The sequence below is a fragment of the Acinonyx jubatus genome, chromosome C2, assembly GCF_027475565.1.
Source record: "Acinonyx jubatus isolate Ajub_Pintada_27869175 chromosome C2, VMU_Ajub_asm_v1.0, whole genome shotgun sequence".
Lineage (NCBI taxonomy): Eukaryota > Metazoa > Chordata > Mammalia > Carnivora > Felidae > Acinonyx > Acinonyx jubatus.
The window spans coordinates 85668061-85686332 of record NC_069384.1 but is presented as its reverse complement, the minus strand read 5'-3'; the positions used below and the strand labels follow the sequence as shown (position 1 = coordinate 85686332).

The 18272-nt window shown below is 36.4% G+C and overlaps 1 protein-coding gene across 11 annotated transcripts in view; it reads right to left on the bottom strand.

The window, feature by feature from the left end:
• PEX5L (peroxisomal biogenesis factor 5 like) overlaps positions 1–18272 on the bottom strand; it is a 227097-nt gene that overhangs the window by 168267 nt on the left and 40558 nt on the right. For 2 of the 11 annotated variants that reach the window (XM_015071034.3, XM_027061371.2), the window contains exon 1: positions 438–2812. The exons of 7 other annotated variants lie outside the window; for them this stretch is intronic. In XM_015071034.3, coding sequence (XP_014926520.1) covers positions 438–530 — 93 coding nt within the window. In that variant the 5' untranslated portion in view covers positions 531–2812. Of the gene's footprint in view, positions 1–437; positions 2816–18272 lie in introns of those variants that run through there. 2 more of the 11 variants (XM_015071033.3, XM_027061378.2) reach the window with 2 other exon arrangements.

Below are 18272 nucleotides of genomic sequence, written 5' to 3'. Positions count from 1 at the left end.
CTATATCCTTCAGTGAACATGACGTAAATCTTCTTTATACCGTGGGATATAATTCTTGTCTATTTTTTCCCCTTCCTCCCCAATAAACATACTTCTTATTTTCGTGGGTTTTTCTGTAATAAAGAGATTTCTGAATCTTCAAGTATTAGGATGCATAAATAAAATCTAAATTCTCATTCATATATTAATGAATTTAGCCATTAGAACAGAACAGATGGCCACAGTATTTCTCTCTATTATTCTTCTGCTCATTTGAGGTTCCATTTCAGGATTGATGGAAAACAAAAAGAACAGGTTTGGTTTCAGTCAAGCTGACTTCCTTCCTATCACTTTTGTTTTTGTATCCTTTTAGTCTACTGGTTGCCATAAGATATTGTCCAGAGACCTAATACAAAACATTTAGAAATGCCTTTCCGAATATTGATCTATATACGTACCAAGTAGCTCATTTGCATGACCCGATTTCTGGACAAAAGGACATTAAGTAGAGTTGGAATGTGGGTCCTTCCATCCATTTCACTGTCAGGCATCCCAGAATTCTTTGCACCAGCGGCAGTGGTGTCATTGCCAGAACTTGCTGACCAAAGAACCACAGATCTTCCCCAGCAACAGTATTTATAATGTATGACAATAATCAAAGTATCCCTGAATCATTGTCTTGACTTTGTAAACATTGTGAAATTTTTGGCTAGCACAAAAAGTCATTGAAACTAAAATCTCTTCTTTTCTAACTAAATTTTATCCGAGCACTTGTAGGTTTCCTGACTGCTGTTCTACTTTTAATGCTCCTTAAAACACCCCATCTATTATTACTTATATACATTTTTATATTTCATCGTACGTATATAGACTATTCAGCCTCCTTGTCATAAAAGCTCTCAATTTTCCCTTTTTAATGCCCCAATCTCAGACTTCCTTGTGATTAACAAATCACTGCTCACTGATATAACAATGTCAGCATTCACCAAACGTAATTCAAGATTGCAATTCTACCACTACCAAATTCCACCTTTCCAATTTAATCCCAACTTCCTTACTGATTTAGGAATATATTTTCCTGGAAAGAGGCTAGGTCAGGGAAGGAGATTATATCCACAACTATTCTAAGTAGAAGCTGGCATTTTCCAAGAGTGGGAGGAGGCATTTAGAGCTCTGGTTTTGCATTTAAGCCCCTACTCTCCAAACAGCACACAACTGTATACAGAGTCAGAAGCCTTACAGTTTTAGTCTAGAGTTAAGCAATATTTTCTACTTCACCCCATAACCCCAGGGGGATTAATCCTTTTCTAAACCATAATGGTTATTCGCTCACTTACTGCTTATTTCTAGTGCGAGCATAATCCTCTTTCAAGCACTCAGCTTCCCACTTTGACTGCTTAGCTCAGCCAGCCCAGGCAGAGATCTTCAGCTCTCCTCCCTCCTCCCAGCCAGGAATCCCTGTCTTCTATCTATGCACTTTTTTCAAGCACAAAAAGCAACTCCAAAGCTTCTGCGTGGTCTTTCACATTAGCCAAAGGACTGAACTAGAAGGAGAAAGAAAGCTAACCTCTCTACTGTCCTGCGTGAGGAGGCAGGGCTTCTGTGGGAGGAGAAGCCAGAGGGTAGTCACTTCCTGTGCCCCTCCCACCTCTTCTGGCAGACACTGGAGCTGAGGATTTCAACTGAGGCAATAAGGTCAGGCCCTCTCCACCACAACCTTAGCATGCTGCCTGCTGATGGTAGATTCTGTGCACTGCTCATCTATGAGCAGCTGAGAAGGGAGTGTCAGTGCTGTGGAGCTAAAATGGTGCGGACTTTGAGGCCGGAGAAGTGAGGAAAGAGAGAAAGAAAATAGTCATTTGCCGAGGATGCCTCACTCCTTATAACTCCTTTGACATTGGCTAAGTGTCCAATGTAGCCCTCCCATCTTCCCCACACCATTCTGAATCCTTCCTGAGTAACTGCAAGAACTGCCCAGTTTTTTGTTAGTGCTGATAACTTTGTTAATACCATTGAATCAGAGCTATAGTTTTCTTAAGAATTTGAGTCTAACTGGTAAACTTTCCTTTCTGCAGACATTCCACCATCTCTCTTTAACCTTATCTACCTCCTGCTTCCCACCTTTCATTCTCTCATCCACAAAAGTAGAACAGAAATGTAGGTTTACTCACTTGAATTAGATAAACTATAAAACTTGGAAACTGTATAGAAAAACAATACATGCCCACAGATATAGGATGCATTATATAAGAAAATTTTTCAAGTAGTAACAAAAAAGCAAAATAGCAAAAAACCAAAACAAAACAACAAAATCTGGTGGGGTAGAGACTTGAAAAATGAAACTCTCATTGTTCATTTTAGAATAGGAGTTTATTTAAAAAAAGTAAGAGTTTTAACCGAAAGACATCTGTCGAATTAAAAGGATTCTTCATACTTATTAGTGATGGAATACAGGAAGGAAATTTTCAAAAGGAAAAGAAACACATTAATTAGTTAATTGTGCAAATTAGCCTCAATTGCAATTTTTGCCTGACTACATAATAATAATGTAAATAAATGTAAAGGTTAAAGATTACATAGAAAAATGCAAACTGGTGCAGCCGCTTGGGAAAACAGTATGGAGATTCCTCAAAAAGTTAAAAATAGAACTACCCTACAATCCAACAACTGCATTATTGAACTACTAGGTATCTACTCAAAGGATACAAAAATACTTATTTCAAGGGATACATGCATGCCAATGCTTATAGCAGCATTATCAACAATAGCCAAATTATGGAAAGAGCCCAAATGTCCATTGACTGATGACTGGATAAAGATGTGGTATATATATGTGTGTGTGTGTGTATATATACACACACACACACACATTTCCATTATATATAATGGAAAATTACTCAGCCATCAAAAAGAATGAAATCTTGCCAATTGCAATGATGTGAATGGAGCTAGAGAGTATTATGCTAAATGAAATAAATCAGAGAAAGACAAATACCATATGATTTCACTTATATGTGGAATTTAAAAAGCAAAACAAATGAGCATAGGGGAAAAAAAGAGAGGCAAACCAAAAAACACTCTTAACTATAGAGAACAAACTGATGGTTACTAGAGGGGAGGTGGGTGGGAGGATGGGTTAAATGGGTGAGGGGATGAAGGAATGCACTTGTGATGAGCACCAGGTGATGTATGGAAGTGCTGAATCACTAAACTGTACACCTGAAACTAACATTACACTGTATGTTAACTAACTGGAATTTAAACAAAAACTTTAAAAAGTTACATGTAAATATTTTAAAAATATTTTTTACTGTTATTTATTTAATGACAAATAGTAGACCTGAATTTAGTAAAACAAATGTTACACGAAGAATATATAATATAGACAAAAGCAACAAAGATCCCCCTACTCTCTTTTTTTTATGGTTGTCAGTATTCAATTCTTATCTTCCTATTATCCCTATCTTCTATCCTTTCTTCTCCACCACCTTCTTCCCACAGCTAGCAAAATTGTTGCTTTCCTTGTTCTAAAAGATGACTTCCTCACATCTCCTTTCCCCTAAAGACATTCATTTAATCTCTCTTATCTTCCCACTGTCAAACTTGAAAGCTGGTCTGTGCTCACTAGTAACAGCTCCTTCCTTTCTCTTCACTTTTAAGCCAATTACAATCAGGTTGCAATTTACAGTAATTGTATTCACAGTCACCAATGGACTTCTAATTATCAAATTCTCTAGCAGTCTGTTTTTAGAGCTCATAGTATGAATTAGCCCCCAGTGCAATTTGTGATTGACTACAGATGTCAAAATAAATGTAAATATTACTTATTTCAATGGTCAAATTTGACAAATGTGTCAAATGTCTCTGCTGTTATTTACACTATTACAGTTGTTAAATGGTGTTGCCACCAACTGAATAGGGTCTCCATGAGAGGGAGGAGGATTGGGAAAAGAAATGATGTGCTGAAAAGATATATGCTGAGTTTGTGATGTCTTTGGAAAGTTCCTCCAAGTGGAAAGATGCAGTGGGTCACTCGGATACACAGGTCGATATCTGAGAAGAGACATAAGGGCAGGACATATGGATTGCTGGGGATAACTAAAATTGCAGGACTGGATGAGCTCATTAAAAAAGAAAGCGGAAGAGATAAGGACTAAGGCCAGAGTCCCTGGGAATTGTTATGTTTAAAGAATGGGCAGAGGCTGAATAGGAGCGGTCCTATGTGTAGGAGGAGAACCAGGAGGATACAGTCAAAGAAAGAGCTCTACTGTCAAATGCTGATGAACGGTTAGGTAAGGATGTACACTGCACACTCTCATTGTATTGGACATTCTAGCAGCCATCAAGGACCTTAGGAAGAGAAGAATTCCTGGAACCAAGATCAGAGTAAATTAGTGGCTACATTGGTGGTAAGGGAGTACAGATACTGAGAAAGGAACTTATTTGCCTTTAGAAAAGCTTGAATGAAAAGAGAAAGGGAAAAATTTATTAAGATGGTAGATCTCATGTTAAGTATTCTACCACAGTTTTTTAAAAAGGTGGGCGGAGGGCACTTGGGTGGCTCAGTCGGGTAATCATGATCTCACAGTTCGTGGGTTCTGGCCCCGAGTCCGGCTCTGTGCTGACAGTTCAGAGCCTGCAGCCTGCTTTGGATTCTGTCTCCCTCTCTCTGCCTCTCCTCGACTCGTTCTCTATCTCTGTCTCTCTCTCAAAAATAAATAAACATTAAAAAAAATTTAAAAAAGGGTGGGAGGGAAGATGGAGTGGAAAGACAAAAATAGAGGGAAAGAATACTGGGAAAATTGTAGCTTCCCCCTCCTTTGTGTAAAGGTACTAAGTTCATTTATAGTTCAAGAAGGAATTAGTGAAGAAAGTAAAACTGTAGATGCCAGAGAATGAGGGGCTAGAATTCACGAGGCAAGAAAGGAAGAACAAACGCTTTTTGGAGAAAAAATGCGTGTTTCCTTTTGAAAATTTACAGTTATTTGACATATATTTATAGAAGAGAAATCTGTAAGGATACATACCAAATATTAAAAGTCCTTTTCTCTGGGAAATGGAATTATTCATGATCTATATGTTCTCTTTATACTTGGGAGTACTTTTTGAAAGAAGAATGGATTTCTTTCATAGTAAAAAAGAAAGTAAACAAAGTGTGATTGCTTGAGAGATCCATAAAATTGCCATAGAAAAGACTCATTTAAAGTCTACTTTGCAGAAAAACAACTGGGTCAGGGCTTTACCCTTCCTTTATTATGTTTCTGGAGGAATAAAAGCTTATTTTGTAAAAAAATGTAGGGATTCATGCTACAGTTATTGCTTACGTCCCTTGTGGCAAGTGTGGTAGTATGGTGAAGTGGATGTTTTGTTTATTGCATTTAATATGCCTCTTTCCTCTTGACTCTCCTTTATAATATTAAGCTTCTCAATTCTTTGATATCATTTGGGTCCCATGTCCCTTCTTTTTTAAAGATGCACAGTGTCAGCACAGCCACAAACACCACTGCTATAGGAGCCAAAGAAACAATAAAAAGAGAAAACAGGAAATAAGGGAGAAGGAAGTGTTTCTTCCCAAAGGCCTGGAATAAGAGAGTGTTCCTGTGATTAGGACATAAACCTGGACAGACTTTTGAAATAGAACGTAACCACATTACTAACTAAAAGGATGATTTTTAGATCTTTTATTTTTCTTATAAGTATGGAGGAAATCAACTTTCTGAAAGAAAAATATCCTCAAGAGAATCATTTGCAGAGGGCTTGTTAAGTCTGGCATTTTTCAAAAACTATTTTTTTGTTTGTTTTTGAAAGACACTTACAGTTGTGTCCCACTACCCCACCCTCAGTATGGTATGGTAAACATATATGGTAAAACAATGTTATGGTATGGTGAAACATATATATGGTAAAACAAAATAGCCACAGGGAACAGTTTTTGAGTTTTGGGCCAGATTTGGGCACACATCACCTATGGCAATCAAACTCAATTCTAAAGGTATATTTCTGGCTGAAAAAAGAAATATAAGGACAACAAATATGTTGATGAAGTTTAAACCATGTTTTAAGTCATAGGCATATGTCCAGATATTTAGTAATATTTTAAAATCTTAATTCAAATCTAACTGGGAAAATAGGCATTCTGATTATTTAATAGTTGGATAATAAAATGGCAGTGACGCACAATACAATTTTCACTGTAGCCTCAAAGTCCCTCCTTACTGGCTTTCTTATCTTTAGCATGGCTTGTGGTCTTTAGAAAATAACCTAAAGAGCTTATAAAGCTTCTTAAAAGTATTTTGTATTCTCCAAGTTTTCCAAAGATGAAAATTCAACATAAACAGTCATTAAGGCTACTCAATCTTATATCATTATGCAATGGCATTGTCTTAAGTACACAAATTCTGTATTAGGTATCTACCTTCTTATACACCTTTGCAATATTTTATTGTGAAAAGTTTCCAACATACAGCAAATTTAAAAGAATTTTAAAGCAAGCACCTATATACTTCCTACCTACATTCTACCACTAACATTTTATTATACTTGCTTTTTTGCATATCTATTCATCTATCTGCTGTGACACACTTTGAAAGTACAGTACATAGTATCACATTTCTACACCTTCTTCCCACCATGGCTTATCTTATTTAATTTACTTTTAAAACTCAGAAAAGCAAAACCATTTGTTCAGTAAGCTTCTAAACTAAGAACACTAAAAGTTCAGGATTTGTTCCTCTACAGCAAATTGTTGCTTTCATATGAAAAGCAAATCAGTGAACTACATTTCTAGCATTAAGTGCTAGTTGTAGGTCCTATCGCCAGAATTAGGAAAGAGGATTTCTGATCAAAAGGCTGTTGTTTTTTGTTTTTTGTTTTTTTTTTATAGTTCTGTAAAAAGCAAGTGATCAAACAACTCAACTTTTCGAAGGGACAACTTCATGCTGTGATAGGCAGTTCCAGTTGATACTAATCATCACGTCCTCAATTTCATATCCTTTTATCATCAATGTTTCTGGTAAACAAGTTCACTTTGGGCTAAACAACAAGCATTCACCTCTGGAACAGGCAACCAAAGTAGCAAGCTTCAACAGGGCTAGGAAGGCTAATGCCTACTCAGAAAGGTTACATATGCTCTGAGAAACAGTAGTGCTCCGGTGGCTTATTGAGATTAAGTAGGCAGACAACAAAAATTAAACTTGAAATTTCAGTTATGTCAGATTCAGCAATGTTCCACATTACTTTGAGGACAATAAGTAAACTCTTCTTAGCCCTCCCTCAGTCCCCAAATCAAACAAAACTACATTCAAAGAGAAAACAAAATATGATGTCCTTCTTCACAGGAAAGTTCTGAGTCCAATTCTTTCATCTGGAAGATTCTTGTCTCTACAAACATAAATTTTCTCATCTTCTGTAGACTTAGCTTTTAAAACTGTAAGTGCAGTGGTATGTAGCATGCAATGACTAATACATTAAAAAAATTGTTTTCTGTCTGCTGAAGACAATGACTGAAAAACGATATGTTTTAATCTACTAGATTTCTTGGCATTATGTAGTCTTGGTGCTCTTTCTAAAGCAAGGTGAAACTAACAAGTAGTCGCATTTGACAATTGCACCTGTCATCACTCAAACAGCAGGACTGGAGTGGTGTGGTGTAAGATAGGTAAGGAACCTGAGAGAACTGTCATTATTTTGGATCCCCAGATGGCAAATGAATACTAGTATCACTTTAAAACATTTACCTCTCTGCCCCCTACAAAAACAACAACAACAACAACAACAAACAACAACAACAACAAATGAATAAAAGGGCAAACTATGTATTCTATATCTTTGCCGCTTGAAGAATAAAAAAGAAATAATCCATTGAAAACTAAACTATTACTTGATGTTCTTCTGATCCCTGTTGACACAATTTCCTATTTTTATACGCATTGGCCCTAGTGGATGGGATGGAACCATGTTACCCCATCTCAAACACAGCTGTGCTTATCATTAGCCTCTCCAGTGGTCCTTTTCTCTCTTGCTGGTAGTCAGCACACCTGGCATGCACCTGCCACTGACTTTCTTTGTAACAATTCATCTGAGCATGATGATTTTATGCCTCGTAAAGGAAAAGAGCAGTCTTTTTATTTTAATAAAAATAAAGAAAAAAACTGAGTTGCTTCCATAAGCATTCTGCCCCCTAAATATATTATTCCTCTATTGTCAAACATTCTGTAAACAAGCACATTGTTATGACACGTTGACACATGTTCAAGAAAAATTTGTTTCATGAAATTTTGTTTCCAAGAAGAGCCAGACCAAAGTTTGTGCTTTGGCCATAAAATCCATACAAAAAGTTACCATTTAAAGTTACCATTTAAGTTACCATTAAAGCTACATCTATGTGACTGATGGATTTATAAGTAGCTTTTCTGTTATGGCTCAAATGAATTTTGAGGATTTTTTTTCTCCATGTGGATCTACACACAGACATGACAGACATGACAGCTTTGAATAAATCCCTCCTGTTCCTGAAAGTGACATTTCCCGGAGGCATAGCCATTACTCTCATCTCGGGCTCTCCCACTTGGCCTTAATAACCTTAGGAATCCTAAATCCACACCACAATTCTCATCATTTCTCCATCAATCTCCCTACGGCTTCTTTAATTCATCCCTTTTCTCCAGTGGTTTATAAATTCACTGATGACAATGTTACAAATAAGACATGGCAATCCCTAAAGGGTGGGCAGGTCTGGGGGTCCTATCCATTTTCTTCATGGGTAAAAGCTTTCGGGTAATTACTTGTTGAAGAAGCTCTTAAAAGTCACAGGGATAAGAAAGATCTGGGGACACAGACAGCTTGTTTATCCACTGGACATGTGGTAATCAAAGAAAAATTAAAACAGCAGAGTCTAGAGGACATAGCCAATTGCATACATTACTTTATGAAAAACATCAACTAAAACCTTGGTTGATATAAAAAGTGTTACTACTAATTAGGGGGAAAACACATCAGCTTATAATTACAGGCAAAGTTAAAATAATTCATTTATATAAAGTATTGTGACCAAACACCTGAGCTCAAATATTCTGTGAATCCATGGTTCAAGTAAAAAGGAGTTTAATGCCTAGAGATTATGTATTTGAGTCATGAAGGCAAGATTAATTTAAGAAGATAAAAAGCAGATTATGTGGCAATGTTGGGCATTCAAGTACCTGTTGAGGTTGTTAGGCAGAATTGTATTAGTCTGAACAACGGTGGCTTCATGTTGATGCATGGTCATCCTTTTGGCACTAGGGAAGCTAGCTAGATTCATTCAATACAGTTATGTGTTGCTATCACAAAAAAAGGTAATAGGTAGTGGATTACTTCTGACATTTTACCAAATTTGATATTACATTTTTCCATTACTGGAAAAAACAAGCACAAATGCATTTGGATACACAGGGTATCTTGGCACTTTGGTGATTCGTACAGGAAATTTTATATGACTTTATCAGCTAATAAGAAAGAAACTGGTCTTCAAAAAATAAGTTATAAAACCTCTCTTGTTTGGTGATAAGGGATTTTCCAAAGCATGAGCACGAAGTATGTTCATTTTATTCGTGTGTTTTATACTTTGCACAACACTGCGATCCAAATGATAAGGAGAGGCCATCCCAGTGGAACAGAAGGGCTGGTCTGTGTGTGTGGGTCTGGGGAGCAAGTGTGAATAAGAGTGATGAAGAAGCAAGTGCAGAAGAGTTAAGACTAAAGGTAAGAGATGGAAGGGCCTTCTAACATCTGACAGGAGGATGCTGTGGCTAGCGCAGATTGGAGGTTTGGGGGAGGGATGCCAGATGAGGCTGGCAGGAAGGCGGAGTCTTAAAAATCACGCCTTTATGTTAAGGCAATGTGCGGCAATTTCAGGGTTTTAAGCAGGAGAGTGACATTATCGTATCTGTGCTTTAGGAAGCCCACCCTACTGAAATGGACAGGGAAATGGACAGGGAAATGGTGGGAAATGGACTGGAGGAAAGAAGACTGGAGGCAAGGAGAGCAAATGGGGGCTACTGAAGAGGTTGGTGTGTGACAGTCATGGGTCCCATTTAAACATAAGTTGAGCTAGCTGACCACACATCAGTTTTAGTAAGACATGCATCACACTCTGTATCATGAGATTACTTCTTCAATACTGGCCATTATAAGTAACGGAAGTATCCACATTTTCTGTAGTCAGGAATTAAATGAACACTGAACGGGCCAACAAGTGACACACTCTAGGCACTCATTTAACTTGGTCATGTGCAAAATTATTTTAGAAAAATCCAATTAAAAAAAGATTTTTGAGAGATACAGAGATAGATGGATAGCTAGAGAGAGATGTAATATAATTTGACTAAGATAGGAAAACATTTTGCACTAAGCAAAGGATACATATTTTTGTACTCTGTAAAGTCCTAAAGCAATATCTAAACTTTTCTTGTTGTTTCTTGTTATTGGACAAAAACAAAGAGAGACTGTTTAAGAAAATACAATGTGAAATTGTTCAGTGCTGCAGCACATCTAAAAGGATTTATTGTGATTTTTGACATCTTTATGCAAACCTAAGAACTCTCCCACCCAGGGATTAATAAAATGTTGCAAAGATGTATATTTACTCAGGTGTATTCGGGATATCATCAAACAGTAATGTGCTTTTAAAAGAGTGGAGATTGCATATTTAATTTTTTAAAATGTTTCTATTTATTTTTGAGGGGAGGAGGAAAGGGCAGGGAGAGATACACACACAGAATCTGAAGCAGGCTCCAGGCTCTGAGCTTACAGCAGAGCCTAACACGGGGCTCGAACTCACAAGCCATGAGATCATGACCTGAGATGAAGTCGGATGCTCAACTGACTGAACCACCCAGGTGTCCCTGGAGATGGCATATTTAGACCTTGGTTAAAAAAACAAAAATAGTTGCTTCCATTGCATTTCACTTGTTTTTAACTTGTCAGAGGATAAAACTCTAATGGGGGAAAGTTGGAGTAAGGTAAGGTAGAGTAAGGCAGACTCAACTGCAATATTTATCTTCTTGCTCAAAGTTTGGAGACTCTTGCTACTTAATGAGACATTGTTTTGTTTCAATATTCAAAAATAGTTAACATGTTACATAAAAAATATTGAAGGATATTCAGCTGTGTAAGCAAACCTAAAAGATACAGAATGAACTTCTTTCTAGAAGACTACAGCATCCCAGGGAGTACAGATGACTACTGAAAGTCTTCTTTCAATTTTAATCTTCTCATTTTTCCTTTTTTTCTCCTCTTCAGGAATAAAACCTCAAATCTTAGATGCTTCTATGATGGAAGTCATCACAAAATTTTGAAGACACGATGAGAATTATTTCTTGAACGACACAGAGCAGAGATGTTGATGTTCATCAGTGATGAAGAGCATGAACTTGATTGAGAGAACTGTAAGGGTTCCTTTGAAGACTCTCCTTGCAATATCAGATTAATGTCCCAATGTGAATAATATATTGATAATATATTACTGAGACACAGAAGAATGACTGATGCTTAATTACTTTAAATACATCTTTGGAAGTAGATACTGAATTTAATGAAGAGTCTTTTAAAAACTACCGCACTCTTGTAAAACTGTCCTGGGTAGGTGAGTGTGGGGGTTTTAAAGAGAGAAGAAGCAATGCTTTGCTAAGGAACAGCTAAATTGCCATGGATAGTACAGTGCCCCAAATGGAAAAAGCTTTTTAAACTTATAAAACAACATCTTCTCCTCATAAGAAACACTAAAAAAGTTATGTTTAAAGTACAGAAGTGTGCCTATCTCATTGGTGGTGCTCAGTAAATACATTTTTTACTTTTTTAGTTTTTTTTTATATTTGAGAGGGAGACAGAAAGAGACAGAGTGCCAACAGCAGATGGGCAGAGAGATGGAGACAGAATTTGAAGCAGACTCCAGGCTCTGAGCTGTCAGCACAGAGCTTGACGCGGGGCTTGAACTCTCAAGCGGTGAGATCATGAGCTCAGCTGAAGTCAGACGCTTAACTGACTGAGCCTCTCAGGCGCCCTGGTACTCAGTAAATATTTAATGAAATACATTTGCTTTGTGACAAAAAATAAAAAAGATTAATTATTTGCATAACTTCTAGCCCCTCTTAATTTCCTTAGTGGATGCCATTCCAAAAAAAAAAAAAAAGTTTACAGACATATACAGATATGAATGTACGTATAAATATATGTTCATAAATACATATATATATATATTTATGACAAAATGTGATTGTAGTACAAATACTAAACTACTCCTTTTACTTAACAATATATTGTGAATATCTTTTCAAGTTAACACACATCCATATCTACATTACACAACCAAATCCATCTTACATTAACAGTTTTTGTTAAGAAAGTTTAAGAAATCCTGGAAACCATCAGAATGAAGAATGCATTTAACACATAAAAGAAAATAACACATAAGTATGTCCATAGAATCCTGGTGGTGCCCAAGATTCTTTCAGGTGGTCTGTGAAGTTAAAGCTATTTTCATAATAGTATTGAAACATTATTTACCTTTTTGCTACGTTGAAATTTGTATTGATGGTGCAAAAGCAACAGGGGTAAAACCATTAGCACCTTAGCATAAATCAAGGTGGTGGCACCAAACTACTAGCTGGGAGCAGGACTGGCCGTTTAAAAATAAATGTAAATTATTGTTACTTAAAAATGATGGACAAACTATGTTTACATAAACTTAGAAATCTGGCACTTTCTTTCTTGAAAATAAATGAAGGAGATTTTCAATTCAAGGAAAACAACAATGAAAGCTAGAATTTTGAAAGACATATCTACCACTGCCAGCCTAATAATTTCTCATTAGTTAAAGACATTTCTGATGAGATCAGAGGTACTAATGAAGAATTTTTTTGATATTATATAATGAAGTATGTCAATAGTTGAATATATGGATAACTCAGTGAGCCAATATTTTCCAAATGACCAATGCATGGTAGGTTATCAAAACTATGCATGAGTTAAGGATACATGCAGAGTGTAAAGAAAACCAATGGATATTAATAGGTAAAAGATACAAAAAGTTCATTGATATCATTTTAGATTCTGCAGTGCTACTAAACTTTAAGAAATATCACCTGTTAAGTTTTGGTGCAGAATCAAAGAATATCCTTAAGTATTTAAGACTATGAAAAGACTACTTCCTTTCCCAACTATATATCTCTGTGAAGACAGATTTTTTTCTTATACTTCAACCAAAAAGAAAAAATTGCAACACAGTAGATGTAGCAACAGGTATAAGAATTCAACTTTCTATAAGCTCTTCTATTAGAGAGATTTGCAAAAATGAAAAATAATACCACACTTCCTACTAAAATTTCTACTTGTTTTGAAAACAGAGTTTTTACAAAAAAATGTTAGTGGTATTAGCATGTAATATGTTTTATTGCTATTTTAAAAAGATTAATAAATCCATGGTTAAATTTTTTTAAAGTTTTCTTCTCTAATACAATAAATGCCAATAAGACATAATCTACACAAACAAAAGCTTTTTGGGGTCTTTAATATTTTTAAGAATACAGAGGGACTCTGAGACAAAAGTTTGAAAACCACTTATAATTAGAAAGACTAGAAACTTGTTTTGAGGTGGTAAAACACTTTGGCCTTGGAAAATTAGTTTTTATTTTCTTTCTCTCTTAACGATAAAGCCAACTTATCTCTTTTGGATTCTGGTGTAAAACGTAATAGACCATGTCAAAAATTACCCAGTTAGTCTTATGATAAATTTAGTTGTGTGTTACTTAGTATATATTTGAATTACAGTTAATGGCTATAGCTTTAACATTTACAAATAGTCATACATGGCTTATATCCTTTACTTTTCTTTGGCCATTCCATGAAGGTAGGTATTATTCTCCTTTTTAAAGCTGAGGAAATGGATAATGAGAGACAAAAAGTGCTTCATTCATCTAGAAAATGCTAGAACACAGAATCAAATTCAGGTCTGTTGACCTTCTGGTCCTGTGCTGTTTTTGCATCTTTGGATGGAAAAAATATCTCATGGTTATCATCAGCATAGACGATGCACTTCAGCTCTTGTACAATAGAAACAAGGGCTGAGTATTTTGAATTTGGTAAAAGGTCTTGACTTCTCCCAGCCAAGGCACATGGAATAGTGCTTTGTATATATTAGGTCCTGTTATTATTATTTTTCCTACTTAGCATAACAGTGTTACCCTGCATAAGGCCAGAGTAGCTTGGGTTTCACCCAACTCTTAGGTCAAATATGAAAGGGCTCAGTCAATAAGACAGAAATAGATGAATGACATACAAAAAAGCTCCAGAACAACTGCAGGCCTGAACAACAGAACAGTTTCCAGACGTCATTCTATATATGCTGTTGACTACACCTCAACTCGGCGTTCAAATTTAGAGGTGAGCAGATAGGGCAATATATCTGTTTTCTTCTTACCATGCCCAGTACAAACCAGCACTGAATGGCTGCTGGACATCATCCATTGATGGTGGCTTCTTTCTACCACCATCTCAGGCTGCTGGAGTCACATGATGAGCCTTGAGAATCCAGGCAAGATTTTCCAATCTTAGCTTTAAACCCAATTTTCTCTGTTTTCCTAGTTTTGGTCCTATTGGTTTTACACCTGGATCCCCTCTCTACTTACTTCCTTCAGAAAGATGCAGTAGGTCTTGATTAGTGTCTCTCTGGGGCCTTTCTGCCTCCACCTCAGTCCCACTTTGCTTGCAAACAAGGAAACCTGCTTCTGACCTAGGCTTCTGCGAGCTACTTACAGATGCAGGAGGACTCGGCACTAAAGGGCTAAAAAGAAGTCCCACAGTATGACAGCATGAGTCAGACTTCCTGGTGGCTCCTGCAGAGCCCTTCAACTACCTGATGTTCAGGGGCAATGCTGGTAAGATTTGTCTGGGGATACAAGATGAGACAGATTCTGAAAGTTAAGGGAGCTAAGAGTTTCTGGAAAGAGTAGTTCATTAGCAGAGAAATATTTTTTAAAAAATATTTTTTTAGCTTATTTATTTTTAGAGAGAGAGAGAGAGAGAGGCAGAGAGAGAGGGAGAGAGAGAATCCCAAGCAGGCTCTGAACTGTTAGCACAGAGCCTGACATGGAGCTCAATCCCACGAACTGTGAGATCATGACCTGAGCCGAAATCAAGAGTTGGATGCTCAACCAATTGACCCACCCAGGTGCCTCCATTAGCAGAGAAATATTAATGTATTATTCTACCTGTATATTGATCCCAACACAGTACATGCACATGTTGATACCAAATAAGAATAATGATCATAACAGCTAGCACTCATAGGAACAATCTCATGTTGCTAGGAAGATTTATTTCCTATATAAATACAACTTCATGTAACAATAATAAGATGATAATGACTCATTTAGAGTTTCAGTTTGTTATAATAAATTCACCTTGTGGAGGATGGTTTGCTATCCATCTGAATGAAGACTTTACATATATTATCTCATTTAATTCTCACTAATACCATGAGTTTGTTTATATTTTTTCTTAGTTTTTGAATAAGGATATGGAATGTCCTAAAGGCTTAGGATTATTTTTCAGGGTCATGTCCAAAGTCATACAACCTATAAGTATCAAACAGAGAACATAAGATTTTCTGACCAATCCAAAAGTTTGGATTCTTTTCAGCACATCTCCCTGCCTCCAGTATATTTCCATTTGATTGACAGTTTGGATGACTTAATGCAAAAATGCATGTTTGGTTAAGTAGAAAAGAAAAAAATAAGGAAAGCCAACAACACCTTTGTGCTTTTTTTTTTAGATAAACTTCCAACTCAGAGCATATAGTAAAGAGGTAAAAGGTCAGCCTCTGACGTCAGATTTCTTGGTAAAGCCAGCTCTACCATATAACTTTGGGCAAATTATGTAACTTTTCAATGCCTAAATTTTCTCATTTGAGAATAATAACAGAACCTATCTCCTTGAGTTGTTGAGGGAAAAAATTAATTAATACATATAAAGTGCTGGGAACAGTACTTGACACTTTTAATACACTCAATAAATATTAGCTATTATTAGCTGATATCTTTCCCTCCTTCTCTTCCTTCCTTTCTCCTCTCTTCCTTCCTCTCCCTCCTCTACGTCTCCCCTCTTTCTCTTGCCCTCATCCTCTCCCCTCCCTCCTTTTCTTCCATCCCTCTTGTAACAGGTTGAGTTGACAGTGTATAAGCACTACACAATCTTTCTAGCAAGATGGTAAGACTCACCAAAGATGTCTAAACTCAATCTTGAAGTTAAAAAAATTTTTTTTGACTGGGATTTAAAAATAGAACCTGGTGAGAAGCAATTCTTGCTGTGTCAACTTTTAGAAGCCTGTACTGAGAAAACCCAGCGGAGCTTTATTTTAAGAAGACCCTGAATGGCTTAGCTGCAGTTCATGGATACATCAAAACATTCCCTTGACGGTTCGCTTTCCTGTGAACCTAAAACCAAGCAACATGAAGGGTTCTGGCCTAACGTTTCCCTTACAAAAAGCTTGACTAAACTGAACTCAGATGCTGTTGTCAAGTAACTGGAGCAGGACCCCAGCAGCGAGCCGTGGTTGCTAATCCTTTTCAAGTTCATCTCTTTGTTCAATCTACTTTTAACACAAACCGGATTTTTATAGTATGTTTCAGGGATGGTGCAAAATATTAAGGATACAGAGAAAGAATGACTACAGATGATGGATTTGGAAAGTAGGTAGTGAAGGACTTTGGTCGTGTCAACATCTGGGTACTAGCCTTGTTTTTATCAGTTTTTTCCTAGAGGGCCAGTTATCTCAACTCTTTTGAGCTGTTTTTGACTTTCAAAGTTGGGGTTTGTACCAGATGATCTTTAATGTTGTTAATTCTATTATTTCTTTTTAAACTATTGGCAAGTCACTTAATTAGTAAAAGTGATTAAGAAAGAGGACAATTGTTAATTAAAGAAAGAGGCTAAGCCTAATAAAATATAACATTAATTCAAAATACTGAGGGGGATTTAGTGCTTTCTACAAGCTGCTCCATACAGTTCCTTCATTTCTTTTGAAATCAATATTTCCTAACCAACTAGAAGGGCTACAACAAGCTTAAGTCTCCATTCTAATGCAACAAATAGAAGTAGTTGAAATTGGATGTGAAAATATATTTCTCAAGAAGGAATATGTTGGTGTTCAATTGTTTTTATGTGTATGTGTAAACAGCTGCTCAGAAAAACTAATCAGGCCACTAAGGTGTAGAATTCACTGAAGGGAGTGAAAAGTGGAGACACAAATGTATTTAGGAGCCAAATCACGGGTAACAAGCCTGAATGAAGATATCAGCAAGAGGAATGAAATTGCCATGGCCTGGCAAGTCGGGGTTTATATATGAATAAACTTGGATGTATATTCTTTGTGCTATGTTGGAAGATTCTTTACTGAAAAATCAGTAAAATACCATTATCAAGATAAAACTTTAAAAGGCAGACATATTATGTCATGAAGAATGGAGGATTGACTTGGAATACTTTTTCTGGCATTGGTCTTGGAACTGACTAAATTCACTGACATGTTTTTTGCACAGGCCTCCCAACAAAACCAGCAACTCAGTGGTAGGAATACGTTTTAGGCCATGGAACAGAAATAAGTTGCCTGACTCTATCCACTACATGCAGCCAGGGACCATAGCTTATACTTGCCTTGTTTGTCCAACCAGCACTGACTATAGTTTCTGATACAAAGCAGGCACTCAATAAAACTAAAAGTTGACTATTTGATTGATAAAGATTGGCCTTCCTCCTAGCCCCAGCTTAAATAGTACTGTTGTATTGATGAAACCAACTGAATTAATCTGAACCAACCCACCCTTCCAGTTCTCTGTTCTCTTCTCCACCATTGAACTAAAACTTAAACTTTTACAAAATGCATTCAAAATTTTTAAATCATGTTGAATAGTTATACTAATTCTTATGCTAATATTAATATTAAAGATGAAACAATTGAATCACACAGAAAAGTTAAGTTGTTTAAAATAAAAATTAATAAAAAGTAGATAATGTATGTCCTTAAGAATATATTCCATAATATTTTCCTCTGGGCTCATACATTCAATGAAGAGAGGTACATGCACCCTTTCTGCCCACACCTCTCAATTTCTTCCTTTATTTACCATGTTCCTAATATGTCCCAGTCACTGTACAACACTCAGGAGACAGAAATGAATTAGGCCAGTACCCTATCTCACTATCTAGATAAAACTATTTCCAAAAATTTCCCATTCCACTGTATTGTCAAGAGATTTTCAGTA